The sequence below is a fragment of the Notothenia rossii genome, assembly GCF_949606895.1.
Source record: "Notothenia rossii genome assembly, chromosome: 6".
Taxonomy (NCBI): Eukaryota; Metazoa; Chordata; class Actinopteri; order Perciformes; family Nototheniidae; genus Notothenia; species Notothenia rossii.
In genome coordinates, this window is record NC_136909.1 from 10,744,543 (window position 1) to 10,761,474 (window position 16,932).

A 16,932-nucleotide genomic window follows, 5' to 3' on the forward strand; every position below is an offset into this window, starting at 1 on the left:
ATTTGTCCATATTACAGTTTCAAAAACATTTGGATTAAATGTGGAGCCATACTTCCTTCCCCCCTTTGACCACACACATCTTCAAACTTAGCTTTTATTCTGAACCTAACTATACAAAGGTCTGTGTTCCCCCTCATTGAACCATCTGCGAGCTGGACCTTTGGTATCCTCTGTAAAGTGTCCTGACTACATCCAGCTATTTTGTGATGCTATTGCAGTTACACATTTTGACAGACATACAGATAATATAAAGACATAGACATAATGGCTTTTCAGTTATTTTCCAAAGACCATATTTTGCTTAGATGACACACCGATTCACAGCTAAAAAAAAAAAAACAGCCAGTCCTACTATTAACTAATCAAGCCTGAAGAAGTAAAAAAAAAACAGTTTTCAATTGTGTTGACCTTATTCATTCGATCAGTCATTCTGTCACAATGACTATAAACTTGAAACAAAATCCCATTTGGCTCTGCTATTGTTTGAGCAGACATGTTATGTTATAAAAGGAATTTACTAAATGTTAAACCTTTGCCATGTAGGCTCTGTGACCACTGAAATATTGAGAGAACAATTATCCTAGGTTAGGAAACCATTTTGACCAGCTGATTCCTGTTACAAAATGTTCCATTAGCAGAGTTAGATTAATATCAGATTCAAACTTTCACAAATAGAAAGAGAAGCTTGTACTAAATTAGAACTAGGAGTATTTGATAAGATATATACAGCACTAATTCAATCAAAGAATACTGAATACTTCACTCAGGAAAATTGTTGGTTGATTTGATAAGAAATCACCAGACATTGTGGTGATGGTTAGGACAACAATTTGTTCTTCCAATCTTTCCTATTACTCAAAACAACTCTGAATAAACTCTTGAGTTTGATGAATATATCCAATCTCTGATATCTTCCTTTCAGTGTGCAGTTTTCTTCTCTTGATTGCAGCTATCACTAGACTGCCAATCACTTATCCTGAGAAAGTGTCACAACAGATTTTTCTTCAGGCCAGACAGACACTTCCAGAACTGGTCGGGCATCTGAGACAAAAAGCGGAGTCCATTAACCCTAAACTTAGACTTCAAAGCTCACCAGTTAGGACCATTTCATCTAATTGAGTCAAAATCCCCTTAATTAGATTAAGTGTTTCTTCCCGGTAATATGGTGGCATGACTGGGGCACATGCCAATGGGTTGAGCGTACAGTCCCCGCCACGGCATCCTCTTTCTCACTGCTCAATGTAATAATAGCATCCTGATATTACAGTTGAATAGCCATAATAACCCATGAGTCTTTTTCTGATAGAATCTGTATGGGGCCTAATCGCCAAAACTCCATTACATTCATTGTGTATTTCTGGCAATAAATATGTATTCTTACATCAAAACTGTCTCTCCTGATTAAATTGCTGTTCCCTTTGTACCTGTGTTTCTGGGCCCATTTTGTTGTTTGACTGTAATGGACAGCTGGGCAAACACAGATAACCTGACATCACACAGATAACCTTCATCACACAGATATTTCAACTGCTGCCAAAATACAGCGCGATGGGAGGAAAACAGGGAAAGAAAATCGAATGGGAGGTCAATGGCGTTGTTGATGCCTCAGAATAAAATGCACTCTTGTTCAAAAAGGAAAGGAAAATATCCATCACTGAAATGGCAAAAATAAAAAAGATTCTGCCGACAGCTGTCACAACAAATGTTTCAATCATTTCAAAAATTGGTTTACTTTCCATTTTAAAAATAAATTGTGGACTTGTTTTCAATGCATTTTGAAAAGGTTCATGTTATATCTGCCTACATGTCTGTAAGCTTTATGAATGAATGCACTATAACAAATCAATATGTCTATAACAGCAGGGAAAGTGATTCATATTATGAAAGATGATAAGCAATAAATACACAATAATGCCTAATAATGCATAAAATAACAATTATTGCAATTGGCAGCAGTGGTGAATCATTCAATCAATCAATCAATGTTTATTAATATAGCCCAATATCACAAATGTTACATTTGTCTCAGTGGACTTCACAGTTTTTAGAGAATATCAGTATTTCAATACGACACCCTCTGTCCTTAGACCCTCACATCGTACAAGGAAAAACTTCCAGAGAAACCCCCACAGTTTAAAGGGAACATGGGAGAAACCTCAGGGAGAGCAACAGAGGAGGGATCGCTCTCCCAGGACGGACAGACGTGCAATAGATGCCCAGTGTAAATTGAAAACATAGGTAGTCCAAATGTTTGGAAATGCATGTGTGTATAATAGGAAGATGAATCCACGAGGATATCCATCCAGGACTTATGATCCAGGACCATAGCCACGACTCAAGATCCAGGACTCGTGAATGCATTGATCATCTGAATGAATGAAATGAAAAAGGCTCTGTTCAACATCAAAAGAGCCTGTTTGTCTGTTTGTGTTTTTTGCAGATAAAACTGCCCGCTGACTTTCCCCTCATAGAGTTGGCAGTTGCTGAGGATAGGGGAGATGGATAAACACAGGATATATATACTTTATTTTCTTTGAAGAAGACCTCTCTCAAATCTTTATATTCCTCATAGTACACGGTATCAGGTGCATGTAGAGTTGTGATGGGTTTTCTGTGGACACGTCAAGCCAGGAAGATGAGGAAAGGCTTGTGTTGTGCTGTGATTGTTATACTATATAGTATATACTGTTTCAAATGATAAGCTGACAATAAGCACGACTGGCCATGCAGGGTAGAAAGGTTTGAGTTGCTCTAGCTGATTCTCTGAAAGTATACTCTGAGAAATTACACAGTAGTGAAGGTATGCTAAGAAAAAGTGTGTTTCTTCAATGACTTTAGGGGTGTCAAACTCAAATACACAGTGGGCTAAAATAAAAAAATGGGTACTAGTCGAGGGCCGGACTGGTTCAATGTTTATTGCAGAACTTATTGAAATGAACTTATTCAACCTATTAAACCTGGAACTAACAAAGCTTAAATTATTGCCTCTAAAAACAACATGAAACATTAAATAATCAGTTGCATTCATTTCTTATGGCTCTATCTGCAGCTTTTCCAGAGTCATTTCTTATGATTACATTTTCCCACAGGCCAACAACAGCTTCAAAAAAACAATTTCCCTCAAAGAACAAAACAAACATGCCCTGTTGTCACAAAAAACAAAGTGCAGAAGGAAACATCCATTGAAACTCAGTGTGCTGCTCTGTGATGCTAGTTCAAGCCAGATACTTGGCATCTCATCTCGGGTGCAAGTTCATCAATGTTTGGGGTCAGGCTCTGAGCTGAGGAAACCCTCAGGATGGAGTGAAGGTGTGCGTGCAATATACCGGCGGGCCAGATCTAATAGTAATTAGAAATTATCCTGCGGGCCGAAATTGAATCCACCAAGGGCCTGATTTGGCCCCAGGACCTTGAGTTTGACACATGTGCTTTAATGACTCCTGTTCAGCTAATTGCCTAACTAGCCAATTTGGCCATCTACTGCCATCTAGTGCATTAATGTGTGATTACCAGCTGCATAAAGTGCACTATGGAACTTCTTAAATATAATAGCAGAAAGATGATGACTTTGATTTTGGTTTGCATTAACTGTGAGGTTCAGCGCTTCTTCTTCATCCCTAGGAAGAGAAGCAGAAGCTAGATATATATTTTTTGTATAGGAATCTGAGTTAGAAAGTGTAATCTGCATGCTCAATATTACTCACATTTAAAAGGAAATATAATTCCAGATTCTAGATGCAAGCCTGATCACTAAAATGTCCTCAAAATCTCTGCTTTGCACCAATACCTTGTTTATGGGTGGAAGAAGTATTCAGATTGTCAAAATATACTCCATTACAAGTAAAAGCCCTTCATTCAAAATCTTTCTAACGTAAAAGTACTATTAAATATTATCAGCAACATGAACTTAAAGTATAAAAAGTCAAAGTAGTCATTCTGCAGAAGATAGCCTCTATATGTGTGATACGTATATAATTATATATGACCATTTTAAATAATATTGTTGCATCAAGTATCGGATCTTACTGTTGTAGACAAACAAAGTTCTGATAGATTTTTTTGTAAAATGTTTAAATAATTGGACTCTTTGAGTTGTCCACTAGTTTCATTTTAAAGGTGCATTTTTCTAAAAGTAGCTAAAGCTGTTTAATAAATATAGTAGAGAAGAAAAAGAACAGTATAAAGTGGCATTAAATGGAAATATTCAAGTTTCATGTACTTCAAAATAGAAGTACATTACTCGAGTTACTGTCCACCAGGCTCACTGAAAACCATTAAAGCGAGAAATCCTTGCAAGAGCATATACAAAAATCAGGACCTCTTGATTATATGTCTTATGACTGTTGTCCCTAATGTTAATGGCATGTTTGTTGTGTTGATGTATGCTTAAATAGTTGTATGCTTTAATGTTTAAAAAAAAGGTAATGGTAAAACACAGAAAGGGAACACTCTACTCTACTGTAACTGCACACAGTATAAAACGAGGGTTTAATCAGGGGTTCCTTATAAAAGCTCTCAATGGACTTGAGGTCACATTGTTCCAGCAACACTCTAGTTAAATAAAATAAAATGGCTCTTGACTTGCTGCTCACGTCAATGGTTCTTCTTTCATTTAGTGAGGCTTCAGCAGGCCTTTTGTATAACCTCCAACACACACCCTAATGAAGAGGGCCCTCTTTCAGCTGATTTATTGTCAGTGTCAGAGCTGATTTATTGTCAGAGGCTCAGTGTAACACATTTGGGATTTTTGTCCTCGCCTCCACCTAAACTGATCCTTTCATGTCTAGACAGGCTTTCTACTGTATTTGAAGATACCTCGCTGTGATGGCGAAAGTAAACTCACCGAATTAGACTGATAAACTCATCCATCCCCGTTGCCGCGGTGACGGTATCCAACTACGTGCAGTATCCTGGCAACACTGGCCAAACAAAAGGGCTGCTTTGCCTCGCAGGGATGAAGAAGATGAAGCGACCGGACAGCAAACTTAACGAAACAGAGGTGAAGCAAAATGGCGACTCAGGTGGTCATCTCTCTGTGTTTACCAATGTTCACACCGCGGCAGGAAGTCCCGAGAAAAGACTTCTGTCCGCCTTTAAGAAAGACACAAACCCCGGGAAGGCTTACCTGGCAGGGAGAGGTGAGTTTGCTCGTATACACATTCATTTAGCTCGGTTTAATTTCTTGTTTTAAACTTGAAATCTTATTTTTTGGGAAAACTTTATTGACACAATAATAAAAACACAAGGAAAGGTTTACAATGCAACACAGGTAACGAATAGAGGTGGGAAGTAACTAAGTAAATGTAGGCCTACTCAAGTAGCCTACTCTACTGTAAAATTCTGAGGGACCTGTACTTTAATTGAGTATTTCCATTTCATGCTGCTTTATACTTCTATTCCACTACATTTTGTTGGATAAAACAACATCCGGGAAAAAATATCTAGATTATAATATTAACATGTGAACATCATTCACCTGGTTACAGATTGTCTTCTTCTATGTCTAGAGATTAAGAAATAACATTGTAGCCTATTGATATATTTGTATCTATAATATTATATGATTACCCCTTCAATTGCAAACATAAATGTTGCATAATATATTGTTTGCATGTTAATGTATGTAGAATATGTTTAATGGAAAAGATAATAATAATCACGTAGCTCCATCAGCTTTAAATTATCAGAGCATAACTGACTATCAGAGCTGACACCTGTTGTCTATTTACTTTTAAAAACTTAATTGAATTACTAAATCGATCTGGAGGTTTACAGACATTACGCCCTGAAATCCACCATCTTTTAAATGTATTACTTTGTTAATGGCTAAATAATAATCTTTAACTAGACACACACAGAAAAATATGAGCCACAATTTCTAAGCCTATTGTCAGAGAATATTTACTTTACCACTTTGGTTTACACTGTTTACCTGAATGTTGCCGCTTGTTTGTTCTAGATGACATTATTAAAACTAAAAAGCTTGTTTGTTAGATGACATTACACATACTACATTAAAACTAAAAAGCACAGTGTGTCCTAATTCAAATGTTGTGTGGGCTTGAGAGTCTTAATCACAGATTTGTTGGTTGTAACCTTTCTTTTCCAAAATGATGTTTGACAGTTTGAATACAGTGTTTGGTTGGATGACAACATTCCTATAACTGTCTTTTGCAGAGTATTACAGCGAGGATGGAAAGACCTTTGAACTGCGTCTTGTTAGAAGAATAAAGCAACAGCTAAGCGCTGATCCCACCACTCGCCCGGAGTATCCGTCTCCCCTCGGCCTAACAGAGTTCACCAGGCGAGCCACAGAGGTTGCTTTAGGGAAAAGCTCTCGGGCTATAGTGGAAGAACGGGTAATCTCAGCTACATTTTGTTAATGATTGGAGATAAGTTATATAATGACACCTCAGTTTGCACAGTACTCTGAAAATCAAGCAGCAGCATTTACCTTATCCTATCAATCAGCCCTGAATGATTTGCGTCTATCTTCTGAAGGACAGAAGAATGTGTCTGTTAAAGGAAAGAAAAATACCCATCCCCTACCCCCCAGCCTTACCTAATTAGGTAATGGTCACAGAAATATTAATTCAAAAACAAATAAATAAAATAATAAATACAATACAAATAATAAAATGCATTCACGTCTATCTTCAGCATAAAAACTAACGTGGTTGGGAGGGTTACTTTTAAAAATGTACTCAGACACAATTAATAGTTACCTGGTAAAAAGAGATGTAATCAGTAACTTATCTAGGTATCACATAATACTATGAATGTAACCTGATTACTCTCTGTTACTTTTGGATAAGCTCAACATCAAATGCCATGGCAATAAATAAATAATAAATAAATATATACAACCAAATAAATATAAAAGATAAATATCAATATGTAAGTATTGTCAAGGAATAATATCGCCCTACATGTTTACCTTTTGCCCTCTGACGCAGCTGACCAACCTTGAGCAGCCGTTATCTCCCATAAGGAGGGGCTGCCCTAGCAAGTTGTTGTTGTTACCAGTTTATGACCGGGCAACTCTCGGTGAGAGATAGTTATTGTTGTGGGACACCTGGAACACATCCTTCTCGGGGTGTAGATGACCCAGAGCCATAAGCGACAACAAAAGTGATTCAGTGTCCTCAGCTGTTTAGTCTATCTATTGAAGAATGTTGATTATTACACTCTGAACTAGTTAAAACCTGGAGCTACAGGAGGGGTCTTCAGAATTGATTGTGGCATCTCTACCGTGTGGTCAACTCGTGGCCCGTGACATGTCTTGTGAATTCTCCGGCCGAAGCTCCAAATAAACCGTCAGTGTTTGCCATCAAAGCTCCAGCTCTCCTCGTGTCTCTCTGAGTCCTGTCTCCAATTGCTTCAGAAGTTTCTCCCACAAGTATATCATGTCACACAACAGAAGGATATAAACATAAAAAAGAAGAAACCAACATATTATATCAAAAATGTGTGCTCTACTATAAAGGGATAAAACAAAAAACTCTATTGTGTTTTCCATCAGTGATGATATTAACTTAACTCTGGGTGTTTTATGATTGTGTTGCAGGTGTTAGGTGTTCAGACTCCTGGTTTCACTGCTGCTGTGCGACTTGGGGCTGAACTCTTGAGAAATTGGTATGATCACTGTGCCGCTTGGTGTGGGCCAGTATACCTCTCTTCCCCCTGTGACGGTAATTTTAACTTCTTCTTAACAGCATTTTAAGATACAACCAAATGTTGTGTTGGCGTTCAATTCTGCTGCACATTAGATTAAGCTCTTGAGACAGAAGTAACACAATGTAGCTAATAATCCTGGTATAGTGATTGCATTGTATTTCGTTGGCTGTATCCATAACAACGTGCATTACTGTGACATATGGTAGGTAAAGTAGGTTTAAAAAAGCATGACATTACCAATGCAGCTCAGACTGGAGCTTAAAAGAATGCAAATGACTTTCAAAATAAATAAATTGTATCACATTAGGGCATTCAAAGTAAATTAAAATGTATTTATAATCCTCCACATTCACTCATAAACTCACATTCATGTTATGGACCGGTGCTAAAGTAGAGGTAGGCTGAGGGGGCATATGATACCTAGTATCTATTAATAATCACTTATCATGCAGCATATATTCTTTTACACATCTGAAAATACATTGTACTTAACACCAATGAGGAAATGTTATGATGGAGCATGCATCATACTTTTATTTACTTTACACATACAATGATATCTCATGATACAACATGGACTTAAAGGTATTCATAATAAGCCCCTTCAGTCAATATATAGTTTAGAACTAGTTTATAGCATCAAAAAGACACTTTTAAATCACATAAATTCACTATGATCTTATCATGCAGTGTAGCTTAGGTCTTCATATGAACTGATACCAAATGATTCACAACATCAGGGCTAGCTACAGATTACCCACAGTTCAAAGCAGCATTGATCTTGAGGAGTTCGTACTGCTTTAGGTGTCTAATATAACGCTTCATCCCGATCCTCCTGCAGACTCTTTGGCTGGTATCTTCCAGGCAGCGGGGATTCAAGATATCCGTGAGTATTATTACTGGGATGACCAGCAGCGGGGCGTTTGCTTGGATAAGCTGCTGGAGGATCTGGAGAAGGCTCCGGAGCGAAGCGTTGTTGTTCTGTCAGCGTCTGCACACTATCCCACCGGAGCAGACCTCTCTCACAATCAATGGGCTGTGATTACAGAACTCATCATGGTAACTGACTTGTCCACTTCAGAATCAGAATCAGAAACGGGTTTATTAACAGGTAGGTTCACACATACGAGGAATTTGACTTGATGTCATGGTGCATACATCAAATATAAAACAAAGAATCTCCGTATAAAACAAAAAATCTTTAAGGACATTGAAATCAAATATAGTTAAATAGCAATAAAATACAGCAGTAATTTACATCGAAATGGAATGCAATGAGTTAGAGAATATAAAATATGAAATAAGAATATATGCAGTAAGCAGTATTTGAACATTGTGTGCATTAATGTAATGCACATAGAGTCTACGTTGTTTCAGTGGGGGGGCCGGGTCTTGTTTAAGAGGCCGGTAGGGGAGGGGAAGAAACTGTTCAGTTGGCGAGAGGTTTTGGTCCTGATGGAGCGCAGCCTCCTCCCAGAGGGGAGGGGGGTGAACAGCTTGTGTCCAGGGTGGCAGGGGTTGGCCACTATCTTCCCTGCCTCCCTTTTCTTTAACAAAGAGCAAAAATGATCCGACAAGTGGCTCTTCTCTCCTACTTAAATCATTATTTGCTGTCTTGTCAATCTTTAATTAGAGGCGCAGGCTTTTTCCGTTCCTCTTGCTGCCTCCTCAGGCGCTGTGCTATGGAAATGTGGAGCGGGAGGCCTGGCCTGTTCAGTACTGCGCCTCGCAGGGGATGGAGCTGCTCTGTGCTCAGTCCTTCTCCCACTGCTTCGGACTATATGGTGAGTAAGTGATGTTAAGAGTATCACTGTATAGTGTGGGAGAGAAACTCCCTCTGGAGGGAACTTTGGGATTTCAGACTTTGAAGACCATGTACATGCACAAAAATCTTTAGAACACAGTAGAGGAAAGAGACAACCCAATAAGCATAAAAGGACACCTTTTAATTTGTCTTACCCATTAGATGCCAGAAAATGCTTATATTACCTATGGAGTCAAAATGACGCTTTCTGCTTGTGTCTGTTTGTCCTATTTCATTCGTGCAGACTTTAAAGCATTTTGTTTTTTTCTATTTCAAAAGTGTCCCTCTTCCACTTTATTTCCAATTCCAGTAAAAGAGAAAATGAGTGCAGTGTATAACATAACACCATTATTGTTAGAACAAAGTGTTTCCCTCGCATCAGAGTCATCTCCTCCTTCTCTTCTCCAGGCGAGGCTGTCGGTCACCTGCTGTGCGTGTTGAAGCAGAACTCCCTCCTGTTATCTGTGCAGTCTCAAGCTGCCACAATAGTCAAGACACTGTGGGCACAGCCGTCCGCAGGAGGAGCAACTATTGTGGCCACAGTGCTCAGTAACCCAGCACATGTTGTTGAATGGTGAGTCACGCTCCATTTAAAATAAAGTATTTAAAGAATGTTACCTGCGCAGCCACATGGCTGCTGTATCAGTAGATGTCTACAGAGATGGCTGGACTTTCTCCGTCACTCCTACAGACAGTGGTGCAAGTAATAATGCCACACTATAAAAACACTCTGTCACAAGTCAAATTACTGCATTGGAAATGGTACTTAAGTTAAAGTAAGTGGGTCAACTCAGCAAGAGGAAGTTCAAATATGAAATGTACCCAATTTAAACAAACACCTACACTAACATAAATTAAAATAGCAAACAGAATAACAACAAAATAATTCAAAATACAATTGGAAATGAACTAAATGTCTATAAATGCCCATTAATTATCTCTTAATTGGCTAGATTAATCAACTAAGCTGTCCTTGTATTAACTGTTGGCTTGGTAAATTATACAACTAAATCTTATATTTTATGAACGCCTGTGTTTTTTATGCAAACATCTTGATTTGTAAAGTAACTGGTAACTAAAATGTAAAATAAATGTATATGGTAAATTAAAAAGTAGAATATTTCCCTTTGTGTAAAACGATAATACTCATGTAAAGTACAAAGACCTCATCATTGTGCTTTAGTTAATTCACATAGTTACATGCCAACACTGCCTACAAGCCTGCAAAGCTTCATACAATCAAACTTGCAGTGTTTTATTAACTTTAATGTACAAAGTGTAGCTTACTGGATCTATCATGTTATGCAGATATTTCAACTATACACTTCAGATATTATTTTCCAAATGCTGTCAATGTTTTCTGTTTCCCAGGAAGGAAGAAGTGAAGCACATTGTCGAGCGATGTATGCTGATCAGAGAGCTGTTGAGAGAAAGGCTGAGGCTTCTGGGAGCTCCAGGCTGTTGGGACCGTCTGACTCAACAGAGCGGACTCTACTGTAACACCGGATTGAATGGTGAGTAGCAGACTGCACTGTTGGTGGACACATGTCATACATTCTGCAGTTTTCAGAAATCGAACACAGGGATTACACCAGATGTCGAGGCAGGAATATGGTTTGTGCTTTATTCTCTTTCTGAAAATCCCAAAATGGAATGAACAACAGCTTTTCTTGCCCTGTGTGGAAAACACTAACCTATTTACCCGCTGCCAAAAGCTGCCTTCAAAAAAATAAAAACTGCCCAAAATATATTGAGTGTATATATACACCGCATAGCATATTTATTTAGTCTATAATCTCTATATTATACTGTCTACATGTATAGCAGCTCTCTAGTGAATTCAATTTATAGTTTTAATACCCATTAATATCGGAGCTTTTTTAGATCTGTCATATGTTTATACCTATACAGTACATTGCCTCATTTAGAAAAAAACTAAATGAAAAAGCAAGGAAATCAGTCGAAATGAATGTAATGGAGAAAACAGCTATGAGAATTAGAAACCAAATGCATATCTTTGAGGAAATGTGGGTCAAATATAGAACAATATAATTAATATATACCTGAGTATTAACAGTGTATCCATTCTTTTTTTTGTAATATTATTATTACTATTATCTTATCATTTATTTTCGTACTTGTTATCTGTTATGTAGTTAATCTATGTACCTAGTTGTGTTTATTTTTGTTATGTATGCTTTGTGAATATTTTCTTAAAATGCAAATAAATAAATAAAGTGAGATTTTGAACCCAACATTTTATTTACTATACATTAGTATTCATTTTACTGCATCTTTTGCACTTCTGGTTAGATCCTAACTATTTCCTTACGGCCCGTCCACACGGTGGCGTGCGCTGAAGCTTCAACGCTTCTGCCCATTCACTTTGAATGGGGCGACGTCACGCTTTGCCGAACTGCATTGTGGTTCCGTCGCTTCGCTTTGCTCGCTTCAAAAGTAGAGCAATGTTCAACTTTTGAAGCTTCGACGGAAGCGTCAGCCAATCAAATCATATGCCAGTACAAGCTCTAGCCAATCAAACCGTGTGGTTGTGTGTCCGGGGCGGGAGATTCATGTGATTGGTTGTTGGTCGAGTTTCAGACACGCCCGCCGGAAAGCTTCAACGCACGCCGCCGTGTGGACGCTGCGTTATAATCTCATTTATTTTACAATGAAACAAAAAAAGCTTTAATCAAAGATAATGATGTGCTTTACCAAAATCTCTCCTGTTTCTTCCCTCATACAGAGGAGCAGGTAGAGTTTCTTTCCAAGAGGAGACATGTGTACCTGCTCCCCAGCGGCTGTCTCAATGTGAGCGCAATCAACGGGCGTAACTTGGATTATATAGCCGAGTCCATCCATCGGGCCCTGACCACTTCTCTCTGACCATGTGGCTTTTGAATCAAGCTCTACAATCAGAGTCAAAGGGGCTTTCCCGTCCCGACTGCAGCTCTCATCTAGATCGATCTAATCCATGGGTCATTTTGAAAAGCTCCCTTTCAAGGTTACTATGATCACAGTTTCAGGTCTGGCTATTGCAGAGTGTCCCTGAATTCTTATGAGAAAGGTGCAATCTTTAGTAATTGTAAAAGACAGTGTAACCCCTTCTGGTGAGAAGACCCGAGTATAAGATGTGTTCATGTGTCCTGTAATGTATGTATTGATTAGGTCAGTCATATAGATAAAAGAAAATGACAGCAGTGATGTAAACTTCATTTTTTAGATGTTGTTACTTTAGCTGGAGAGTCTGTATGAGGTGCAGTGTCTAAAGCCAGCAGTTTATTAACTAAAATTACGTTGTTAGCTTGGTTTAGAACTATTATCTTGGATCTAATTTGTTTAATTCTTACAAAAAAATAAATATAGAAATATCTTTTTGTGAAGTTACAAGGGGAAAAAACACAAATTGACGTTTTTACATCTTTGTTTTTATGCCAATTAAAGAAAAAAGACAAACATTAGAGAGATCTTTTCAAGCAAATAAGTGCATGTACTGTAATGTCAAACTCTCCCTTTACCTATATAATTGACGTGTTCTGTATATGTTAATGTCATGAATGGATGTGAGTCATTTTAAATAAAACTGAGTTCACTTCAGTTTTGTTTTGTGTTGTTTCCTGTTTTGAATTTCTTTGTATGGTGTTCTCTGAGCCACCAGGATCCAGACTCCCCAGCACAATCTAAATAAGGTGAATCCAGAGCTTATCCGTGCCCAATAGGGAATAGGCCTTAGAAAAACAACTTGTTGCTCACAGCAAGACAAATGTCTCAAACGTTTTCTCTCCAGCTTCACAAGTTCCCTTTCGTTGCTGTAAACGTCAGAAAAAGAAATCTCAAATATATTGAAACATACTGCGTACACAGCCATAAATTCTACGACTGAGCAAAAAACCTTGATATAAAAATCTAATAAATATCTTTTCTTCTTGTGTAAACATATTTATTCATATAGCCTTGAGCGGTGGTGGCAAAGTCCATTGGGACTTGGCTTGGCAAGGCACCATTCCCTACACTGCTCATAATGGCAGCCCACTGCTCCCAACACTAGGATGGGTCAAATGCAGAGAAACCATTTTGTTACATAGTACCTGTAATGACTGTGTAATGACAATAATAGTGCAAAAAAAAGTTTAGTCCCTGATCCTTCTCAAATAGGTCAGTGTGACGCATGTATATATATCACGTATACCAACCTATCTTTTATTCAACCTGACTGCTCTATTAAGAACTACCATCGTGTGGCAAAAACACGATTGAAACAAGAAGCCTACTTATATAAATTATTTTATTAAAAAACACATTTATTGTAACCTTTCATTTTGAATAGAGTCGTATTTGCAGTAGATTACAATCATGTTTCATTTCCTTTAAATAAGTTTTTTTTTTTTTTAAATGACGATTCATCCGAAAACATTAATGAGTAACCTCTTCTCTGCCATGCACCTCTGTGTGCAGATTTGTATATAACTAACTGTATACCTCCTTTCATTGGAGAAATATGCCACTATAGTCGCTGGATGCTGTTCAGTTCTGAGAAACAGGTTTACACAAGGTAATGGAGGCAGTGTTCTCGCTCTTTTCATTTCAGGGACCTTAGGTGAACAACAAGGATAATCAACGTCCACCATCACACAGTCTGAGCCATTAGAAGCTGTGTGCTGCACTTTGCATCATGGAGACAGAGAGCTGCAGATACTCACTGGCAGGTCTCAAGTTAGGGATACGCTGCTGACATGCATCCACGGCAATATACGTGATTAAAGGGATTGCTTTAACCCAAATATAACCATGGAAACTAACCGCTTGTTGTTACGGTGGCCGACAGCTGCGAACGGGCTACAACGGTCTAAAAAAACAGCTTCAAAAAGAATGCAAATATAAAAGCAGAAATGTGCCGAAACACATGCAAATGAGGAAACATCTTCACCAACTTGGCGAAACATGCGCAGAGTTAACTAAAAGCGCTGCATAATCGAAACGGTGCAAATGAATAACGCTGCAAATCAAAAAAGCTGTTCGAAACTGAAAACACAACGGAAACGGGGACACTAAAAAGTGTTGCACACAGCTGGGACCGCGGCGCTTGTTGACGTTCGGGGATTATAAAGTAGGCTATCTATCACTGTTGTTTGAAATGTTCCCAAAATGTAGATTTTATTGTGTTAATTTAAAATTGTGATCGCATGATTCCTTCAAAAATGATGCCCGAACATCAACAAGCACTCCTGTCCCGGCTGTGCTCATCACTTTGTATGTTGGTGAATCTTTTCTAAATGCTGCGCGTGTGTTGTCAAGTTGGTGAGTATGTAGCTTTATTTGCATGTGTTTTGGTACATTTGTGTTTTTATATTTGCATGGTTTCTGCAGCTGCAGCACGTTTCTCCCGACGGTTTTAGTCCGTTGAGGCGCGTTGGCACTTGTCGGCCACCATACATGGTCAGCAAAGATCAAAGGTAATTGGTAAAAAAAGGTTTTTGCTTTTCTTCAAGTTATTTGCAGCAGAACCCAGAAATCATTTTCAGAAGTATAACAAATAAAACTGAGCCAACTCTGAAATGTTAAGCTTGAATGTCCTAAAATATATGTGAACCACACAAAAAAACAACAATTTGAAAGGATCTTGTAAGACCATTAGCCAAGATTTGGACATGACATTTTTTGGAACCATTTAGATTCTATTCTTAGTATTGCTTTCATAAAAAGCACACTGTCAACGACACAATAAAAGAAAATAACATAATGTTCTCTGTCGTCTGCTCCCATGCTCTTCGCACATTCAAACAGGACTGATGTTAACCCAGACTCTGAAGGAGTAATCACATGCCACACAGCAGTCTAAACAGTGAGCGCTGTCTTTTGTGAGCAGATATAGATTGTCCCAGCAAGATGACATCGAGGAGGTACATTGAAGGCACACGGTTACCACTGAGTGGACGCAGAGCAGCCGGTCATTAGCACAGGAGGAGCTGATTTGAGCTGTGCTGCTGACCAAGTCCTCTAGTGCACTTAGAGAAAGATTTTCTGATTGACCAACTATTAGTAACACTGAGGGAACAAATGCCATTAACTTCAAACAAAAATATCTTATTCAAGTCTGTTTAAATTCAAATGATTCCCTTATACACAACACAGTAATTACTTTCAATTAAGAAACAATAACACAGAAATAACCTAAACTTGATCATCTTCTGTCTTAGATTTTTTCTAAAGAGACTCCTTTGAACTAAAGGATGCATCCTCACCAATAGAGCCTTATTAAAGCCTAGCTTCCAGTTCTCCATTGAAATACTTGTTATCTGTAAATGGGGTTCTTTCCAAGACAAATTTTATTCAAAAGGACACCGCTTTATTTTTTTACGGTGAACCTGGTCACCGTAAAGCTTTTTTTAGAAGAATTTGTGAAATGTTTTTTTCTTTTTGTTGCTCTAAAACAGTAAGCAAGCTGCAGTAGATTGCATAGATAGAGAGTATTGTAACAAGCATGTTTTATTAACATCAGTGTTGTGTCACTAAATTACCAAGTTAAGAGGTTAGGATGGATCTAACCACAGGGTTTCACAAGGTTACATCGATAAATTACCATTTGAATTACATCAAACCAATGTTATGGTCAATACCTCCGTGTTAACTTGCTTACATTAGAAATCAAACCACTTTTGTACTATGAATTGATTTCACATAAATATTTGATTAGAAGATTATTTTCTCCAGTATCTTCCATGTCATTTGACCCATGTGACTTACATATTATTATGAAATAAATGCTACATTTACTTAATCTCTTCATTGGCACCCAAACAAAAGAATAATAACAGTAATACATTTGTAATTTGTAAAGCACCTTTCAATACTACAGTAAAAGCAATCCCAAAGTTCTACAAGGGGCAGAAGAATATCTCCCTTAAAGGTCCCCTATTATATTGTTTTTCATCAATATATTATAGGTCTCAGATATATACAAAACATGTCTCTGAAGTGTTGCTCCAAACACCAAACAGATCATTGCAGCATTACCCATAATCCCCTCTGTTTCAGCCCTGTTTCAAAAGTGCTGATTCTCTGTCTGTTACTTTAGATGAAAATAAGGAGCCCCTCCCCAGGCCCCTCTGAGAGAGATTTGGTTAAAAAGAACACAATGGTGCTCTAGGAGGAGATTCAGGTGATAAGGTGGGGGGCGGGGGGGGGGGTTACCTTGGTTGGTGATTGGCTAATGGTTACAAAAGCCAAAACATTGTTATGACATCATGAGGGGCCAACATCTGATCAGCTCATTTTCAGACAGGTTTTTATATAAATGGATCAGGACAAAAAGAGAGAGAATCTTTTTTCCTGAAATTTCAGAATCTCTTTACACAGAGGGGACACATGTTGATGTAGAAGAGACATGAAGAAGAGGATTTTGCATAATAGGTCACCTTTAAGACATTCAAACAAGTAATGGCAATGAACTG

General features: G+C 38.1%; 1 protein-coding gene across 1 annotated transcript; it reads left to right on the forward strand.

Moving 5' to 3' along the window:
* Positions 1 to 4,678: 4,678 nt before the first annotated feature.
* got1l1 (glutamic-oxaloacetic transaminase 1 like 1) lies at positions 4,679 to 12,991 on the forward strand. Its single transcript, XM_079686164.1, has 8 exons — positions 4,679 to 5,138; positions 6,178 to 6,359; positions 7,568 to 7,691; positions 8,519 to 8,736; positions 9,311 to 9,461; positions 9,890 to 10,055; positions 10,853 to 10,995; positions 12,228 to 12,991. The coding sequence occupies exons 1-8, from the start codon at positions 4,955 to 4,957 to the stop codon at positions 12,365 to 12,367; spliced, it is 1,308 nt and encodes a 435-aa protein (XP_079542290.1). The 5' UTR covers positions 4,679 to 4,954; the 3' UTR covers positions 12,368 to 12,991.
* Positions 12,992 to 16,932: the final 3,941 nt, after the last annotated feature.